The 20,015-nt window shown below is 39.6% G+C and overlaps 1 protein-coding gene across 3 annotated transcripts in view; it reads left to right on the top strand.

Annotated features, from left to right (window-relative positions):
* ARID5B (AT-rich interaction domain 5B) overlaps positions 1-20,015 on the top strand; it is a 188,714-nt gene that overhangs the window by 81,569 nt on the left and 87,130 nt on the right. For all 3 annotated transcript variants that reach the window (XM_082425505.1, XM_082425506.1, XM_082425507.1), the window contains one exon: positions 10,697-10,927. In XM_082425505.1, coding sequence (XP_082281631.1) covers positions 10,697-10,927 — 231 coding nt within the window. The remainder of the gene's footprint in view (positions 1-10,696; positions 10,928-20,015) is intronic.

Here is a 20,015-nt window from a genome sequence, read left to right as displayed (position 1 = left end):
GTTGTTTCTACTTTTTGGCTCTTGTGAATAATGCTGCTGTCACACTGATGTACAGGTATCTGTTTGAGTTCTTGTTTTCAATTCTTTGGGGTATATACCTAGGAGTGGAATTACTAGGTCATATGGTAATTCAATTTGTAACTTTTTAAGCAACTTCCATACTATTTTCCACTGCAGCTACAACCATTTTACGTTCTCACCAGCAATATATGAGGGTTCCAATTTCTCCACATCCTCACCAACACTTGGAGTTTATTGTTTTTGTTTTATTTATTTTTAAAGTAATAGCCATCCCAGTAGGTGTGAAGTAGTATCTCATTATGGTTTTGATTTGCATTTCCCTAGTGACTAATGATATTGAGCATTTTTTTCATGTGTCATTTGTATAACTTCTTTGGAGAAACATCTATTCAACTCCTTTTAAGTTGGGTTGTTTGTCTTTTTGTTGTAGGAGCTATTTGTATATTCTGGATATTAATCCTTTATTTGATATATGATTTGCAAACATTTTCTCCCCTTCTGAGCATTGTCTTTTAACTTTCTTGATAGTGTCCTGTGGTGCACAAAAGTTTTAAATCTTGATGAAGTCCAATTTATCTATTTTTTTGTTCTTGTTGTTGCCTGCACTTTTGGTGTCATGCTTAAGAAACCATTGTGAAATCCTAGGTCATGAAGATTCCTCCTGTGTTTTGTAGTTTTAGCTCTTAAATTTGAGTCTTTGATCAATTTTAAGTTAATTTTTGTATGTGGTATGAGGTAAGGGTTCCAATGCATTCTTTTCCTATCAATATTTAGTTTTCCCGACACCATTTGTTGAAAAGACTGTCCTTTCCCCATTGAATGATCTTGGCACCCTTGTTGACACATTTGAAAGTTTATTTCTGGACTCCCTATTCTGTCAATCACATTTGACCCTTATGCCATTACCACACTGCTTTGATTACTGTAGCTTTGTAGTAAGTTTTGAAATAGGAAAGTGTGAGTCCTCCAGCTTTGTTCTTTCTCAAGATTAACTACTTGAGATCTCTTGAAATTCCATATAAATTTGCCAGATGTCCACATCTTTAAAAAAATATTGCACAGTTAAAATGCAGGCAAACAAAGGAGAAAATAAGAATCCCAGATACTCTCATAACCTAGCTGAACCCCACTATTAGTGATTTTTAAGCATTAAACAAGACAACATGGGATACCACTTCACACCTTCTAGGATGGCTATCAAAAAGACAAATAATAGCAAGTGTTAGCGAGGATGTGCAGGTATCAGAAACCTCATACACTATTGGAGAGAATGTAAAATGGTGCAGCCACATTGGAAAACAGTCTGACAGTTCCTCAAAAGGGCAAACACAGAATTACCATATGATCCATCAATTCCATTCCTAGGTATATGCACAAGAGAAATGAAAACATATATCCACCCAAAAACTTTTACTCAAATGTTGATAGCAGCATTATCCATAATAGCCAAAAAGTGGAAACAACCCAAACGTCTCATCTCTTGATGGAATGGATAAATAAAATGTGGTATGTCCATACAATGGAATATTATTTAGCAGTAAAAGGAAATGAAATACTGATACACTCTACTATATGTATGAACCTTGAAAACATTATGCTAAGTGAGAGGAGCCAGTCAAAAAGAACCGCATATTGTATGATTCCATTTATATTAAATGTCCAGAATAGGCAAATCTATAGAGACAGAAAGTAGATTAGTGGTTGCCTAGGGCTGATGAGGGGCAAAGAGATGTGGGAGTGAGGGGGTTTAGGGTTTCTTTTGGGATAATGAAAATGTTCTAAATTTGACTGTAGTGATAGATGCATAACTCCGTGAATATACTAAAAGCTTGTGCATTTTAAATGGATGAATTATCTAGTATGTGAATTATATCTCAGTAATGCTATTAAACAAAAGACAAGGGGCTGAATATATTATTTCTTACCTTTCTTATTTTCACTGAATATAACAGAAGCATCTTTGCATGACCTGAAATGTTATTTGATTTTAGTATTTTTAATGACCACACAGTTTTAATGAAAGTAGCCATACCATGACATAATATTATTTCCAGATATATATTCTGTTATGTAGTGTATATATACACACACACACATATATGTATGCGTATGTATGTATATATATATAGAATGCCTTCAAAATGCTGAGCACTAGGTAATCAATATTAATCAGTCTTGCATCATTTGGTGTTTAGTTCTCCACACACACAGATTTTTCCCCCTGATACAAACCATGTTGGAAATGATGAGATTTAGCTTGATCAGTGCTGACTAGTGAAATAATCATGTCCATGAAAGTCATGACAGATAGTGATGTCATTTTGTTAATGCACAAATTCAGATCTTACATGCTGAGAGACTAATGTGTGGAAGTTAATCATTTAGCTATTGATCTGTCCAGTATCACACCTTAATTAGGTTTATTCATGAGTTTGGGGGTTCAGGAGGGTCTCTCATATGTCAAAGGCTTACATGGCTGCTGCAGAAATGGAATTGTGACTCTCGCAATGATGGCAGACATAAGCTACAAAATAAGAATAAAAAGCTGTGTAGATATTTTAAGGGGAAAGATGGCAGAAGTTAATATGATTTTTAAGACCAGTTGTGCTAATGATGGTCAAGTTTCCTTCTCTTATGGCAACTTTGTCATGGTACCAGAGGGGCTAACTGGATCTTCGTAGTAGCTTCCTGTAAAGCAAGAGAGGGTTGAGTTGAACTAAGTTCAAATCCAATATAATAGCCTTACCTGGGTCACTAGTAAATAAATAAATGGATAAATTAATCTCTTTGACATAATTTTAGAGTAGGAGAAATTTTGACTAAGATCTGGCTCCTAGGGGGTCTCAAGGGTTCTTTATATTTTCTTCTTCAGACACTGAAACTCACTGATACTAAAAGTGAATGGTTGACTGTAGCTTAACAGTTAATCCTGTGAAAGGGAGGCAGGTTATGGTAAATCAGACCCCTTAGAATCACACCCCAAATGTGGTCACCACTTTTACCTATGCGTCATTCTAGCCATGTGGTCTCACCAGTAGATACACCTGTTGCATAATCCCTGTCTTGTGTGACATTTAAATTTGGCTGAATTGAGCCATGTGGGAATCAGACACAAAATTCTCTAGAACAAATCTAATATGGCTCTTGAATGCAGCTTAGAATTCAGTGACCATTGTGGGGGACCCTTGGTGGTGGAGCTGGCTTTGCCTCCTAGTAGGTTCATTTGTTCCTTGAAGTGTGATGGCAGTGCTTGGTTTTAGTTTAGCTTTCTGTTGTCTTCTTTTTTTGAGTGATGAAGCAGTAGTAGGGCAAAAGCTGATATTAACATATTAACACGTATTTTTATATTTGTGTATCCATCCATTTGAAGTGGCTTGCTTTTGGAAACAGCTGGTTAAAACCCTGGGTTTTACATTTGAAATAGTCTTTGTTCTGTTTGTAACCATGCACTGACATATTTTCCCATATTCTCTTTTTATAAGTTCTCCAGTGGTGTTTTTGTTGCCTATCCTGGGAAGATCTGGCTTTCCATTTGTCAAAACAAATGGCAAGCTGGGGACCATTTAAAGTAGGGTTTTTTTTAGTTAATAAAACCAATCTTCTTGTTCTGTTATGTTAAAAGTACATTATCTTTTTATTGTCAGTTCTGTTTGGCTAGGTCTGTTTTCTGTCTTAGCAATCTCAGGGCTGCCCCACTTGCTTACTGTGTAGAGACTTACAAAATCATTAAGGGTGGGGCAGCACCAGCTGACTTACAGTAAAAACCATTTCTCAAAATAACCACAGCAGTGCAATACTGATGTGCAATTTACGTCACAGTATGTTTTTATGAAATAGTTTGTGGCCTTTTCATTTCTATTCTGGATGGAATCTTGTTCTCTCTCCCTTTTATTCAGGCATTTAATTTATTTTTATTATTAATATTTTCCACTCCTTATCTTGGCGTGCCTCCAATTTAACAGCTTTGGTGAGAAAAAACACCAAAAAACTGATCTTCCTCGACCCCAACTCTTCAACGTCAGTTTAACTGCAACTGTATTTTCCCCTTTGATGTGTACTAACTTTGGGTACTAGGTTGACTGCCTTATGAGAGATGTAGGGACACATTACACGTTTACACAGAATTGTAATCAGGAATTGATAAAGTTAATGTACAACTGTGAATTTTAAACACTTTCAACCAATTCAGGCCATTTAAGTCATATGCACTGCTGCATTTTCCTTTTACAAACGTCTTTCTGTATAATGTCCTGTAATTAGAACAGGAAATCATTGAGTAACTGTAAGATGAATAAGAGCACTTAGACTGAAAGGAAAATTACCTTCCGAGAAATTATATTCTTTTCTTTTTTTTTTCTTTTTTTTTTTTTTTTTTGCTGCATGTTACAATGTTGGTAATGATAGTAACAGCTGTAGCTACTCTTATCTGTAGAATTTTCATGCTTAGGTTTTCTGGAATAAAAAAATTTCATTTTCAGTAATAATCAAAAATGAATGGATGGAAAATAGGAAATGCCTAATTATGACAAATATTCAGTGTCACAACAGAGTAGCAATTAAGTGGAAACTTCAATATAATTGTCAATAGCAGTAAGAATTGGAATGGTGCCAGGTATATAAAGTTGATGCTTTGCCTTGGGTCGTTGCTAGGAGCACAGTGAAAAGTATAAAGCTTTGAGAAAGGAATGTCTAATGTAATAAAGTAACAGAAAGAAGCATAAATCATTGTAAGAGCCTCTCATATTGACATTATTTTACTTAAATTGTCTCAAAACTAGACATCAAGTTTTATAACATGAGCAAATTCATATTTGCTTGGGGAAAAAAAAAAGAACACTGTATATCATCTTTGAAGGACTAGGGACATTGTGTCTCAAACATAACCTTCATACATATTTGGAATCTTTTAAGTGAAAATCTTTAAATGTTTGTTTCTATTGGCATCCAAATGCATTTGCCCTAATACGATTAAGATAACTAAAGGGCAAAATACTTGGCAGATTTTTCAGTTGAGGTAATTAGGTGCAGGAAGGAACATGCGTACTTTTTCCACCAGGCTCTATAAAATCCTGGTGCGAGGGTTTTTTTAAGTTTTTTTTGTTTTTTTTTTTAAGCTTACTGTGATGTTAGAAATAGATTATAGTGGTTTTCAGTAAGCATAATAGTGTGATGTTTCCGAAACAAGCCTTCCCTCCTCCCCACAGAATGAAAAAGAAAGTTACATTTCTAAATTGTTGTGTAAGAGATAAAAGCAAATTTCTCCTCCGGAATTTATGTTTTCAGCCTTCTGTGCATTTGGCCACCATTATCTATTTAAAAAAAATAGCATTATGGATATTTGAAAGTCAATGCTCCATTAATTCATTGTGTTTGCTATTTCATGCATCTCTCTTTTTACAAAGACGACTTGAGCAACGTGCTATTCAGAATGAATGCCTGCTCTTACCATCTCCCCCCACCTTCTCCCCGCTCCCAGCCCAACGCTGAGGATTAAAGCAATGGTATACAGTTACTGTTTGAAAAGCTTGGGTGGAGTCTCACGTTATAATTACAGTTTCTCAGTGGAATTCTGTTTTGGACTTTGAAAACATATAAATAAGTGAAAAATTGACATTGAGAGAGGTTAACAAAACGTGTAATTATGATATAAGTGCAGGATTAGAGTAATTTTGGTTGAGCATTACAAGCAGTGTACTTTAGGTATTAACTTTTAATAGGCAAAGTTCTTTTCACTGAAGTAGAAATAAGGTTTAGTAATTTGGGGACTCTTATTCCCTTTGAATATTTCATTTTAAAATAGGCACACTTTTTTTTTGGTGGAGGGGGACTTGAGGAACAGGATGACGTTTTAATAGAATATCATAATTATGGTTTGAAATTTCAGTCTTTGGTACCAGTAATTTATTGCTGGTCATTTTCTGTTGACAGAAATCAAGTAATGTGTATATAACCCAACCAACTAGAGTGTGTTGGAGAAAGATTCCTTAGGGTAATACTTTGATTTCTTTTCCTATGTGGGTGTGGCTGAAAGAAAATCTTTGTTCCAGGAACACGTTGTTTGTCTCTTGCTAAACAAATGTGCAATTTATCCACTCTTTATTCATTCTTAGATTTATCCGCTAGACCTATTATGAATTGGGCAGGGGGAGATGTCCTACACAGTGTTTACTGTCAGCCCTTGTTTCATGCGTAACTTTGCATAGGAGTATTTGTTTGTGTGTGTATGAAATGCATAGGAGGAAAGAAGTAGCTGAGGAATTTAAGAATTCTTGAAAGGTTGTTTGGCTTTATTTGTTTCTTAATGTACTAGGGCAAAATAAAATATGACAGCTGTTGAACAATTTAATATTTTTGTAGCTGTATCAGGAAGAAGTTAATGCAAAGGCTTAGGAGGAAGTTATAGGATCATAGAATTTTAGACCTGGAAAGCTCTTCCAAACTCAGTTTTGTACTCTCTTGTACATACCTTTCATATTAAGGTGACCACACTTTGTCTTGAAAAAAAAAAAAAAAAAAAGTTTCTTCGGTTCAAGAAACTTCTGCCTAAACTCCAAAGAAGAGATCCAGGGTATCTTCACTCAGGGAAACTTTGACCTAGATGAATTGTTGGTTCTTCCAGATCTCACCTTTACTCTGGATTTTCTCCTGACTCTCACCTAGAATGCTTGTTAACCTCTTCACAGGAGTCCTGAGGGTCTCATGGACTTTCTCTGCTTTTGTAAATATTAAAGGCAGCTCCTCTGGGAATATCTAGTTGAAAGGTTGGAAATTTGCCTCTGTCCAAACAGTGCCAAAATTCTGGTCCAAATGGATGGTTCTGCTAATAAGCAACAAAGTTATAATTATTTTTTTTTTTTGGAATCAATAAGCACTGCCACATTAGACCAGGTCCCAGCTATGCCTCTAACCTCTCAGTGAGGGGCAGGAGTTCTAGGCTTGCACAGCCTAGAGTTGACTTTATTTCCTATCATGTGGATAGAAAGTAGAAAGTTGATAAACATGAAAGGTGTGTCAATAATGTTAAATCGTTACGATGGGAATTTCAGTGTTCCAAAATAAGGACACGTCACCTTAACCAGAGTAGAAGAATTCTGGCTTATAACTGGCTGAATTCAACAGTTCTTGATGAAACGGATGTCTCCTATTTTACTTGATCAAGGCCACCATCCTCATCCCTAATATTGTAAATTAGTTAAATCTCTTCCACAGCAATAACAACAACAATAATAATCATATGTCAAAGGAAAAATATTTTATTTCAGCCACACCCATATGGGAAAAGAAATCAAGATATTACCCTAAGGAATGTTGTTATTATTATTATTATTATTATTAGTGACATTTTGTCATAATGAAAAGCTCATCAAACTTGGAGTTAAAAGATTGGGTTATAGTCTCACCTCCATCACTTTCTAGTTCTTTGAGATCCTGGACTAGTCACTTGGGTGTCTGAACCTCAACTTTCCCATCTCTAAGTCAGGGAATATTAATAAACAGGTTGTCATGCTAATAGGGTTGTTGTGAGAAACAAACAAACAAAAGATATGCTATGTGAAAGGCCTTTGTAAATTTTAATGTTTTTTTATTAGCACCAGAAATTGCACTCGTGTTTTTGCTCTGCTTCCTAAACAAGAAAACAGTTCCTCAGTTCCTCATATTTTTGGTTAAGAGAGCTTTTTTACATTTGCTGTCTTCTGTGATACCTGTAACAGTCCTGGGAAAGTGGCAAGGAGAAGGGAATTTGGTCCTGTATTCTGTTTCAGGTACATTGGGGTTTTGGATAGAAGCATATACCTGAAAACAGGAAAAAAAGAAAAAAAAATGTATATAGATATAGAGAGAGAGGAGAGAGATCAAAGCCCAACTGAATAAATAACTGTAAGTAAAACTCAGGTAGTGTTTTCAAAGTTTAATGTGCATGAACTACCTGGGAGCTTGTTAAAAATATAAATTTCTGGGCCCCAACCTTAGGGATTCTGAGTCAGAGGTTCTCATTGGGGCCCCAGAGTCTGCCTCTTTACACCCCGCTATGTGATTCTGATGCGGGCGGTCCTGGGAACATTCTTAGAGATACTATCTCCAGAATGAATGGACATCATAGCATGTGTTTCCATGACTTGGGGTCAGAGGGAATTTGCCATTTTTTTTCCATCAGAAAGAGAAGGACCACATGTTTTGGTTAGTGTTTTAGAAACTGCATGATGAAAGAGGGATAAATGGTTGAAGGATGAGGTGGAGTAAAAAAAAAAAAAAAAAAAAAAAGTTATTTCTAAGCACAGAACGTAGCCAGGGGGCTGATTTCATCCAGAATAGAAAATTAAGAAGAAACTAGAGATGGCATCATCACGAAAAATGGTCAGAGAAAAACAGAAGGAGAATGAAGGGATAGGAAGGAAGTGAGGTGGTCCCATGAGTCCAGGTGACATCTTCTGCTATAAAACTAACTCTGAAGCATTCATTTTTTCACCTTTATTCAGCCTGAGAAGCATGACTTTCTCCATTTCATTCAAGAATTCTTGGAGAAACTAGTACAGCTTCCTGCCACCCCCCACCCATTACAGAAAGCCAAGAGATTTGGAATCAACGGATATTTGAACAGTATTTACTATGTACAGGAGATGGCATTAGGGGCTGAGCATGCTGAAATAAGTCCTGAGGGTTCATGTTTATACCCCTGTCTCTCATCTTGGACGATCTTGGAGAAATCTTGGTCATCCTGGACAAATAGAGTGTAATGATGCAATTGACACATTATGGGCTGCTTCTTCCAATAGTACTTAGACACTCTGGAGTTCTGATGATGTTAGGTAGATATTTCCACTAAAACATTTTTTTGCTTTAACTCTCTAGAAAGCACAGATTTGAACCCAAAGTGTGAACTAGTGTCTTGATCTACTGTAAAAATCTCAAATTGGCATGTCTTGGGACATAGATCAGCATCTCAGAACTACTTTTCACGGGGGACTTGCTTTCAGTGTAGACATATTTCCTTTTAATTAAGTGTGCCAGCTGATGAAGTGGCTACCCACAAGCCAGGCGGGAGTCTAAGCAACGTAAACCGTTAAAAGATGTCATCTGGAAAGCAGCTAAACGTCTCCATTCTCGAAGAAGCCTCCAGCCTGAGGAACTAAGTGAACATAATTAGAAATACATCTGGGTAATGGCCTCCTATCTGAAAAGGTCACATGCACACCTTCCTTTGGTACTGGTTATGTCCCATCATTACGTTCCGTCCTTACTCATTCGTCTCCCACTGGTTACCAGATGGCCACGACAGTGTTGGTATCCTTAACAACTGTTTTGTGCAGTTCCCTGCAGCATGGTAAAGGCTTGAAATATTGAGTGTTTTCCCTTTGGATAAGCAACTGACATATCTGGGAATTGCTTACAAACGCCCTGATGATGTGGTTATAGAGAGTGATGGCAAACTGGGTCATGGAGCCTAAATTCAGCTTGATGTTTTGCAGGTGGCAGGATAACAAAGGGAGGGGGTGCCATTTCTCAAGCTTAAGATGAAGGAAGGATTCATCCACGCAGAACCTGGGTTTTGTAAATGAGCGCTTAATATGGTGAGGTGTAAATAAGCATTAAGATCATTGTAAGAGGGAGTTTCATTAAAGTTGCTGAAACGTTCTCCTGAGTTAAGTTGGTTCTGATGGAGCTCTCACAGAGATGCCTGGGGAGTCCTCTCAGTGTGGTCCTCTGCGTTGTGCTAAGTTACCAGATGGATTTGAGAAACGTTAGAAGATAGGGGGTATGGGTTGGGGGGAGGGCGGGGAAGGTGGATGTATCAGTCACATTGAGATAGATCACGCTGCAAAAACAACCTCCAAATCACAGTCTCACTTGAAACAACAAGTGCTTACGTTTATACATCCATTTAGGACCAACCAGGGGCTTTGCTCTGTGTTATCCTCACTCAAGACCAAGACTGGCAGAGTAGCCACTGTCTGAAACATTACAGATGTCCAGAACAGAGGGAGGGAGAGAGTGTGGTCCATGGTACACTGGCTCTTAAAGTAGCCGCCCACTACTGTCATATTTCATTGGCCAGAACGAGTCACACAGCCGTTTGTCCTCAATGGGCAGGGAAGTACGGCCTTTCCACAGGACTATAGAGAGAATGAGAAATATTCATTGAGCAAAACTAACAACCACCAGAGCAGATGACGATGTTCTTCAGACCCACAGACATCGCTCTGGGGCCAGATGACCTTTACAGGGGCTTTAAGCGCTGAAAGATGACATAATCCAAAATAAAAGCAATACCAAACTGTGGAAAGAAGTATAAAGAAGCTCAACAAAATTCTGATTTTTTTCCTACGGTGATGCCTTTAATGCTTAAAATGTATATATACATCAGATTCTTTCAAGACAGTTTTCTGGTTCTGCTGCTTGCCGGTGACCTAAACATTGCTTAATGTGTCTGTGGGGTTATCCATCCCACTCTTTTCCTTTTCTCTGCCTGAGGCTTTTTCATGGAGCTGGAGGGGTGATGGTGCTGAGAGGATGCTGGCAGTAGCCGAACTGTGCTGAAGATGAACTGATGCAAGAGTCTTTTTGAAGACTCTGTTTTTAGTACAAAACCAGAGGTGCTCATTGAAATGATGCCAGGGCCACGACAGTTCTCTGTTGGAGGGAAAAGGGTAATGGAAGTGTTTTCTCGTTTGTCTAGGGGAGGACGAGGAAGAAACGAACGTGATAGTTCTCAGCTACCCTCAGTACTGCCGCTACCGCTCGATGCTGAAACGCATCCAGGATAATCCGTCTTCCATTCTCACGGACCAGTTTGCGTTGGCCCTGGGGGGCATCGCGGTGGTCAGCAAGAACCCTCAGATCCTGTACTGTCGGGACACCTTTGACCACCCAACTCTCATAGAAAATGAGAGCATATGCGATGAGTTTGGTGAGTCTTTTTTTTTTTTTTTTCCTACATGAAACTTGTGCGTGTGTGTTTGGCTGTTTTCAGTTCTTGTGAAGAGCAGCGATGGGGAACGGGGCTTACTTTGACAAGCCCTGTGTGCCACCCACCCCTCCCCTCCCCCCAGTGATTGCGGCATAAGACGTCATTGCCACCTTGGCAGCCTGTGTGTACCAGGGCCCAGGATTATTCTTTAGAATTTGTTGTTCAAGACAGAGTCTGGAGTTGCTTGGTCAACCTTGAAATTGGACTTCATAGGACAGGAAGCTTTTATGCTAGTTGCTTCTTAAAAGGGTTCGGCTATTCAGATACTGATTTTTTTCATTTAACTGATCACTTCCTTTTCAGTGGTATAAGGAGCTATAAAAATTCGCCAGTTTAAAAAGAAACACACCAGTTTAACCACTTCAGTATCATAAGGTAAATAGATATAGATAGATAGATAGATATAGATAGATAATAGATCCCCATGCCCCTTAATTTTGTCATATGCCTATATCTTTATACACTGTGCCCATCAAAGATGGGTATGTGCACACATATCTGTATCTGCATCTCTGTTCAGCTGATTGGTCATGAGATCTCTGTAGATAGAAAGGAAGGAAGAGAAGAGATCACATCCTAAGTTTAGGAGACCTTTCATGATGCTGTGAAAGACTGGAGGCGAGATAAAATCACATCTCTCACATCTTCACTTTCTCATCTCCTTCTTGAAGAGACTGGATCATATCGGTGGTTCTCAATAGGCTGGGCAGGGACATCAGAATACCCTGGGGGCGCGTCATCGTAGTACACGTGTCGCCTGGCAGTTCCTATACTTACAGAGGCAAAGGCACCCCCAACTCTCACCCTCTCCCTTCTCTGGGAATCACCACCGTAGAGTGAGCGGGGTGATGACTGAGCTGTGCTGGCCCCCATGTGGGTATCTGAGTGCAGATGCAGTGGAGACCCCTGGCCTAGAGAGTATGATGGGGTCCCTTGGGGCAGAACATTCCTTGATTCTGTTGGGTAATGTCTTTCCGAGGATGCCTAATTTTGCGGATTATTCAGGTTCAGATTATTCTGCTCAGCCATTACAGGCCTCACCGTGGTTTGGGGGTCCACGGTGGCCTCTCCAGTCTGATTGTTCACGACTCCAGCAGCCCTGGAGGTGCTGCGGGGGTATTGTAAGTAGTAGGTGTGTGGGCAGATGAGGGTAGGGTGACCAGATGGCTCATCTTGATCCAAGAACGAAGGGAGAAAAGAGAGGAAGGGGACCTAAGTTTATTAGACATGACTTTTTTTGTTGTTACAAACTTTTTCCAGGTGCCTTTCACAACTCTGGCTTATCGGTCTATAAGAGAGTAATAGTGTTTATGCAAGTTATGATTTTCTTATCGTTCTTAATGTTCAAATAACCTTTTTATTTAAGTAGATGAATGTATCTAATACATTTTTAAAACATACTCTCTTTTCAGATCAACATTTATAAATCTTCCCTTTTCAATACTTCTCTTTTGAGTTTTTCATCTCTAGCCCCTACTCCCAGGACAAAGGGTTTCTCTGTCCTGCTTGCTGCTCAAGAGGTCTCTAAATTCCTGAAACAAAAGAGAACTGAAAAAATGCTTTCCCTCATTTAAGAGTATTCAAAATTAGAGTTTCACGTGTAATATAATGAAAAAATGTTTTAACCTTTTTGGCTAATTTAAGAGTTATTAGTCATGGAGTTTCAAAGCTGTTGTATCTAGAATTGGTAATAGAAGTTCCAGTTTAACAGCGATCACAATGGTTGTTTAAGAGTTACTAAATTAGTTTTAAATGTTCTCACAAACACAAGCATCTGACTTTTGAATGTTTTCCGGAATTTTCTTCTGGTATAGCTAATTTTAATGCTGTTTTTCTTCTCCAGCCTCTTAAAGTGGAAGCTTTCTTTTGAAATAAAGGTACCTTTAAAGAGCTTCTAGATGGCTAGTCTAAAAATTAGAATATCAGATTTTTTTAGTTAAGTTTATACTTCAAATAGTTGGGACTTCTTACAGGGTTTCATTTTAGTAAGTGAACAGAAAAAAAGCTTATTCTGACCCAATTTGAACACGTTCACCAACATCCCTCCCTCACCTTGCACTTCTGGTCATACATCTCAATTTCCAGAGAAATTCCTTTTAAACCTCCAACTGGTTATATTTGAAATCAACATGGGTTAAAGGGTTTGTTGAAACGCGGGGTTGGATTTCTCCAACCAACAGTTGGTGGAAGAACATAAATTTAATTAGTGACTGGCATTAAACAAATGTTCCTAATATTAAACACTGCCAGATGACTGAAACACTTCTGTCAGATTACCGTGAGTGCCGGGGGGCCCACAGATGAATTTTCTGCACAGTATATATTCTGTACCACACGTTTGGTGACTTCAGTAATTGGTCAAATGTAATTTAGGTAACAGTATGCCTAGGCTGTAAAAATCAAATTTTATTAGCCATATCACCAGGTGGATGAATGGTGGAGCTGATGGCAAAGAGTGCATAGCATTTAGCAGCTACGCCTTTGACACATGAAATTCATAAATTGCCATAAAATACCTCCAAGGTCCTTCTTGAAAGGACAGTGTCTGCTTTCCTATGATTAAATAATGTTTATTTTATTAACTAATATATCTTTTGCTTTCTTTTATTAAATGGGGTTACGGAGTGAGGGTGGGAGGGAGTGTTCCAAAGATAAATAAAACACAGTCCTTGCTTGTTTTGAGGATTTAAAATCTAATTGGGGAAGACAGGATTAACGCACCTGAAAGGTTAACTCATGTTACAGGAAAGTCAGTGATGAAGTATTGGGTGAGTGCTGTAGAAGGCACGTGCAGTAGGCATTTCACAGTGAGCTGGGGGCATGCAGATGGCCTGGCTGGAAAAGATGGTCATGTCATGGCGAGGGGTCAGGGAAAGCCTCATGGAAAAGGCAGAGCTGGATCTGGTTTTTAAAAATAGGGAGAAGCGGCGGGAAGGGGAGGGATAAATTGGGAGATTGGGATTGACATATACACAGTGCTATATGTAAAATAGATAACTAATAAGAACCTGCTGTATAGCACAGGGAACTCTACTCAACACTCTGTAATGGCCTATATGGGAAAAGAATCTTAAAAAAAAAAAAAAAAAAAGAGTGGATACATGTATATGCATAACTGATTCACTTTGCTGTACGCCTGAAACTAACACCACGTTGTAAATCAACTATACTCCAATTAAAATTTTTAAAAAGTAAAAACAGGGAGAGAGGTTATTAGAAAAGTTTTAGAAATACCTAGATCATTTAAAATTCAGGTCCAGACTCCATTAGGAATGGCTGCCTTTGCCCTGGGTCAGCTGTTGGTCTCTCTTAGATTTGTTTGCCCTTAGTCATCACCCTCAGGAGGCCATGCTCTCTGGGTGGGATTTATAAATGGCCTGATGCCCCCTCTACCAGTAGGACATGAATGTGAGTCGGTGGACCCGGGCTGGGACAAACCCAGGCCGTGGCTTTGGAACGGATCTGGGCTTGCTTTCTCGAGCAGGGATGTCCCCTCGTTTCCTCTGTGTGCCATCCAGCTTACTCCCATTCCCCAGGTTCATCTCTGAAAATGGACTTTGCTCGTATGACCACCTTGCCCAACTGCTCAGACACCCCACCCCTTTCCCATTGTTTTAATGTCGTCCACTGAATAACAAATTTAATTGAACAATAAAAGTAAGGCTTTTAAATCTGCAACGAGTCCCTGTAAATAAATTCTCCATGGAATTTTATGAAGCTGTTTAATGAAAAGTTTGATTAGAAACTATGAAAGAAAAAGAGAATAGATGAAATTTCATCATTTAGTCCCACATGACAGTAGTGTCATTTTGATTTTTATTTACATTGAGATATTCAGCATAGAGTAAATATATCCTGGTTTTAATTAACTATTCTCCTTACTTGGGAAAGGTTATTTTAGGCTTGAAGGGTTTTGATAGCATACCATCTGCTTTCTTCAGTGTATTTTATTCAAGTCCCTTCCTTGCTTACACTGCAGCACAATGTCTAAACCTATGACATAAGCATAAATTGAATCGTATTAATGTTAGGTGATTGAAAAGCTTCAGCCTCAGCATCCTGCCCGCATTCTTCCATCTTGTCAGTTACAATGCTCTGAAAGGCAATGTGCTGTTTTCTTAGCACAAGAGAGTTGACTATTTTTAAAACTAAAGCAATGGACTCCGCACTAAAGCATTATGAAAACTGGTTGTCTTGCACATGCAATTAGGAAACGAGGTTATACTAACAATGAGGGGAAAGTGACATTACGAATGGCAATTTTTTTTCATAAAAATCTTTACCCTACGTGTAATTCCCGCCCCCCACTGTCCTGTCAGAACCTGCTAGCATAAGACATTCTCTGACAGCCCCCCACCTTACTTTTACCTCTTTTTATAATGTGATGATCCTTTTGTAAAACACATACTGTCATTTATAGTGTGTTATTGTCTGTGCTGTAGAGAAAACACACACCTGCAAACATTTTGTCTGTTTTTCCTGTTAGAACAATAAAATGTCCACCAGTTTGTAATGCACAATGTTTACATTAATATCACACAAATTGATTTCACATGTGTGAGGTGTTGACAGCTAAATCCAAACAGAGGCACCCGCAGTATGGTAGATAAATGGATAACTTTAAGGTATTGGCTTCTATCAGAGATGTGAGGCAGACCCAACGTAAATGAGATGAAATCAGTTTTTAAAGGTGGGTGAGGCTAAATGGATGAAGATATCGTTGGTTAAAAAATTAATAAAAGTATGGTTTATTTTGGTTTGAGTTTTGAATTGCAGAGAGACATAAGAAGTCATGCTTCTAAGTTCCTTGGCAGATGGTGTGTGCACGTGTGCGTGTGTGCATGGGCTTCTTGACCAAGGAGTGGGATGGGGTTAAAGGAAGGATGTGGTAAATCACCGGAACAGAACAGAGATGAGATGGACCGTCATCTTGGTGTTTGGTCCACATGGAGAACACTGTGAACCCTGATCCTCGGGGAGAAGTTGGCTACATCAATATTAAGACATAGCCTCTGCTGAGGGGCTGGGGGGTAACGTGGTATAGTATTGAATAAAAAGAGTGCCAGGCTTATAGGCACATAGCCCCGGTTTAATCAAGGCTCAACCGTCTGATTTGCTGTGCTCTGGGCAAGTGACATAAGGCCCCCTCACTTGTCCCATCTATAAAATCCAGTAGTAACAGCCCACTTGCTGGGCTCAGAAAAAATTTGTATTCACTTGATTTTTTTTTTTTTTAATTCTCTTGATAAATGAAGATTCTCTATTGTTTCTGTTGGAGTCTTAGGCCTCAGACAACTTGTACGTAGTCATCTAAACCCATCGTCCTCTTTGAATAATAAAGGAACCATTTTCCTAAGACTCTGGGGCCCTTACTGGAACCTTAATGGAAAAGAATAGTTTTCTACTTTTTACAGTATGTTTTAAAGACGCTTTTCTGACTCTGCCCTGAACTTTCCGTTTTCCTGTGGGGTGAAATAATGACATTATAGACAAAAGGAGAAAAAGCAAAGGGAGGGAGGGAAACAGAAGAGGGGATGAAACCTTGACGTTTTATGAAAGAAAACTCAGGAGCTATAAAATTATTTTGAAGTGTAAAGGACGAGCTGGACGACACAGCCTCTTCCCCTCTAAACATCACATGTTTTGCTGGAAATGAAAGGAAAGGCAGTTGTTTTGCTAAAGATCATGGGAATTTGTAAGTGAGTAAACATTTTTTCCTTGCCAAAGTAGGTTTCATGGTCTCAGTGGATTTCGATGATCTGATGGCTTTGTTCCTGGCCCCTGTCCACATTCAGGCTTCCCCTGCCTGCCTGCCTGCCTGCGGTGCCCACCCACCTCCCAAATGATAACAAGGCAGATGTTTCTCTTTAACTGAAGCCGAGTGGCAAAGGAGTTGTGCTTCTTGTACATTGCTGTTTCCGTAGAAGGCCTTCACCTTCAGAGATCTCGCTTGGAGGACTGCTTTGTCTTGGAAATTTTCTAGAGGTTCTGTTTATCATTAGAGGATGGTCTAACCACGACCACTCCTGGTACCTCCTCTTTATTCCACGTAGCTGCCAAAGCAGGGCCAGAGAGGATGTTAAGTTCATCATACCACATAGTCAACCAAACCCCAGTACGTCTGCTGGTAGAGGTGTGTGGGATGTGCTCTAGAGTACATGGAATGGTGGACATAGGGCTTTGGCTTCCAGGACAGCGAGACACAAAGAGGACTGGAGAACAGGCCTCCTTGGGCAGAGGCGTTGGAAGCTAGGGTGCCAACCCTTTTGGGGGTTAATAGAAAGAATTTTTATGTTGCTACTGTAAATTAATTTACAGAGTCGTGATATATGAAGTGGGTAGGATTAGTGGATTTCTCTTCTGTTTTTAGAACTTAAAATGTATTTTAAAATAACTCTGGACTCCTTTTGTAGCTGAGTGGACTCCATAGGTTATTAGAAACTATTTGGACTCATGGGTTCAATACACTCTGTTCACCCCAGAAAAAAGGATTTGTGTCTATATTGGCTAATATTTCACCTAGGATTTTATCGAGAAAAGCAAGAAAGTTATATCCTATTACTTTAGCAAGATCAACATATTCCTCTCCAGGGTGAAACAGATATTTTTATCAGTTAAAACGCGTGCACACACACACACCACACACGCTACAGGAAGGAGCCAGGTCATTGAAAAATCACAGGCAGAAGTGCTGGTTAGGGGTAGGGTTGGTGGAACGAGGTCCCGAGTAAGTCTGTGTTCATTTGATTTTTAAAATCTTCTTGATAAATGAAGATTCTCTCTAAACTCCTTCATTCTATCCTGTCAGGGAAACTGGATTGATTTAAGTTCCTTGGACTGTGGGTGAGGCTCTCTGGGGATGCTTAGGGCCCGGGACGTTGTCTGATACACAGTATGCCCGTATCCACTCCTGTGTTTCGCCAGTATCTATTCAGTACCTACAGTGCAGCAAGCGGTGCCTGTGCACACAGTTGTGAACAAGACAGAAAAATACCCTACTCTTAAGGATCTTACAGTGTAGTATGTGGGAAGGGTATTAGCAAAATGTGCGATAGCCATGACCATACCTCCTAGGTATAGACCATGCCTCACGGGGTTGTTGTGAAGATTAAATGAGTTAATCACTTAAAGCACTTAGATGGAACATGGCAAGTACTACTTAAGCACTCACATTAACAGAACCTTCTTGTACCTCTTGCACCACCCAATACTACCTTAACCACATATGGGGTCCACAGTGATTCCTCAAAAAACATGCACAAAATCGTTTCATACCTATACAGACTGCCACGGAAAATGAGGTATCATTTGCTTCTTAAAACTCATTCGACATCCGTTCATTCCAGAAATACTTGTTTGTTTGTCCTTCTGCCTGGAATGTGTTTCCACAGATATCATGGGTCTGGCTTCTTCTCGTCATTCCAGCCTCAGCTCAAATGTCTCCTCCCCAGAGAAGTCTTCTCTGACCTTCCCTCTTCCACAAATCTGGCTCTATCCCATCACCCAGTGTATCATTATCGTCCTATCACTCATCCCTATCGGAAATGAACTCCTATATTTGTCTCTTTACATGTTTTAGTCTGTCTGCCTCCTCCCCACCCATACTATATGTAAGCTCTTTAAGAGCCAGGAACTCTTCTGTCTTTTCACAACCACGTGCCTGGAGACCAGAACAATACTTGGCACACAGTAGGTATGTAATAAATATCGGTTACATGAATGAACGGATACGTCCATACTGTGTATCGATAACATTGCTCTCTGCCATTTTACAGATGAGGACATTTAAGCACAGCAACATGCCACAGCTAGCAAGTGGTAAAACCAGGTCTTGAGCCTAGACAGGGTGACTCTTAACCATGATACTTGCGTGCCTCTCACCTTGGTCCCTGCTCGGAAAGATCTGGCAGATTTCCGGAGATCATCAGGCTGACAGGAAACAGATAACTGACCACCAGGTCTCTAGATGATCGATGTAAAATAGGTTCTGTAGGATTTAGAGGGATTGGTATGTGTTGGAGTGGTTTAGAAAGGAATGATGGTAAAGATTCAAAATATGAAAACCATTGGATTGGGATCAAGAAACTCTGATGCCAGCATCTTCTCTTGTCTATGTTCCACCAGTCTCCCTGCTTCAGCCCTTGCTGTCCTTTGGTCTCTTTTCAAGACAGCAGTCAGAATGATCATTTCCCTGCTCAGATCTCCCAGTGGTTTCCCACTTCATCAGAGAAGCAGATGTGAGTATCAAGCCCTTTAAGAGCTGAAACTCTTTAGAAGTTGAAGGGGGCAGTAGTAAACTAGCCTGTGTTCTCCGGGACTCTTTTTAAGGCATGGGATTGCGATGCTGACAGGACTTTCATTGTACACCTCTCTGTAATTTTCTGCTTAGAGTGCCTTGGCTTTCCCAACTTGGCATCCTTTTTTTTAATGAAAAAATTATAGGTCTAATTTCAAAAAATGAAATGTATGCAAGCTTTCCTGCTTCTGTCACTTCTTTATTCCTGTAGCACATAAATCATTTCCCTTTTTAAAATTAAATTTCGTTTGCCATGATTTGGAAATGGGTTTTCAAAGGACGCTGAGTAGCCAAGCTCTTGGCAAAGGAGCTAGCTGTGCTGCCTGCTCAGGAAATCTCCTCATTGCTGGCTGGCTTGGGCCTTGATTCCATCATCTGGGCTTTATGCTCGCTTTAGAAGTTGCCTAGAAATTCTCTCCCTAAGACTCTCCTCTCTGAACCGCCTTTCTGGCTATCCAGTCGTCATCTTGGAGGACGAAAGAACATGGGACTTGGGCAGAAGAAGGCTGTGCGTTCTGATGCTTCTTGGGTGCCTATCCACGCGTTCACTGAGCACCAACTCTGCTGAAGGCAGAGCTCCAGGCGTTGTTGGGATTTTGGTCTCTGTTCTCAAGACACTTACAAATCAAGGTGGTTGAGATAAACCGTAGAGCAGTGGTCACTGCCACTGTTATCTGTGATCCTTTTAACAATCCTGCCTTTGACCCATGAGCAACCTTAGGGTCACATGGT

The sequence above is a fragment of the Balaenoptera physalus genome (assembly GCF_965194825.1).
Source record: "Balaenoptera physalus genome assembly, chromosome: 14".
Classification (NCBI taxonomy): Eukaryota; Metazoa; Chordata; class Mammalia; order Artiodactyla; family Balaenopteridae; genus Balaenoptera; species Balaenoptera physalus.
Note: the sequence above shows the minus strand (reverse complement) of the source record. Positions and strands in the feature narration are given on the sequence as shown.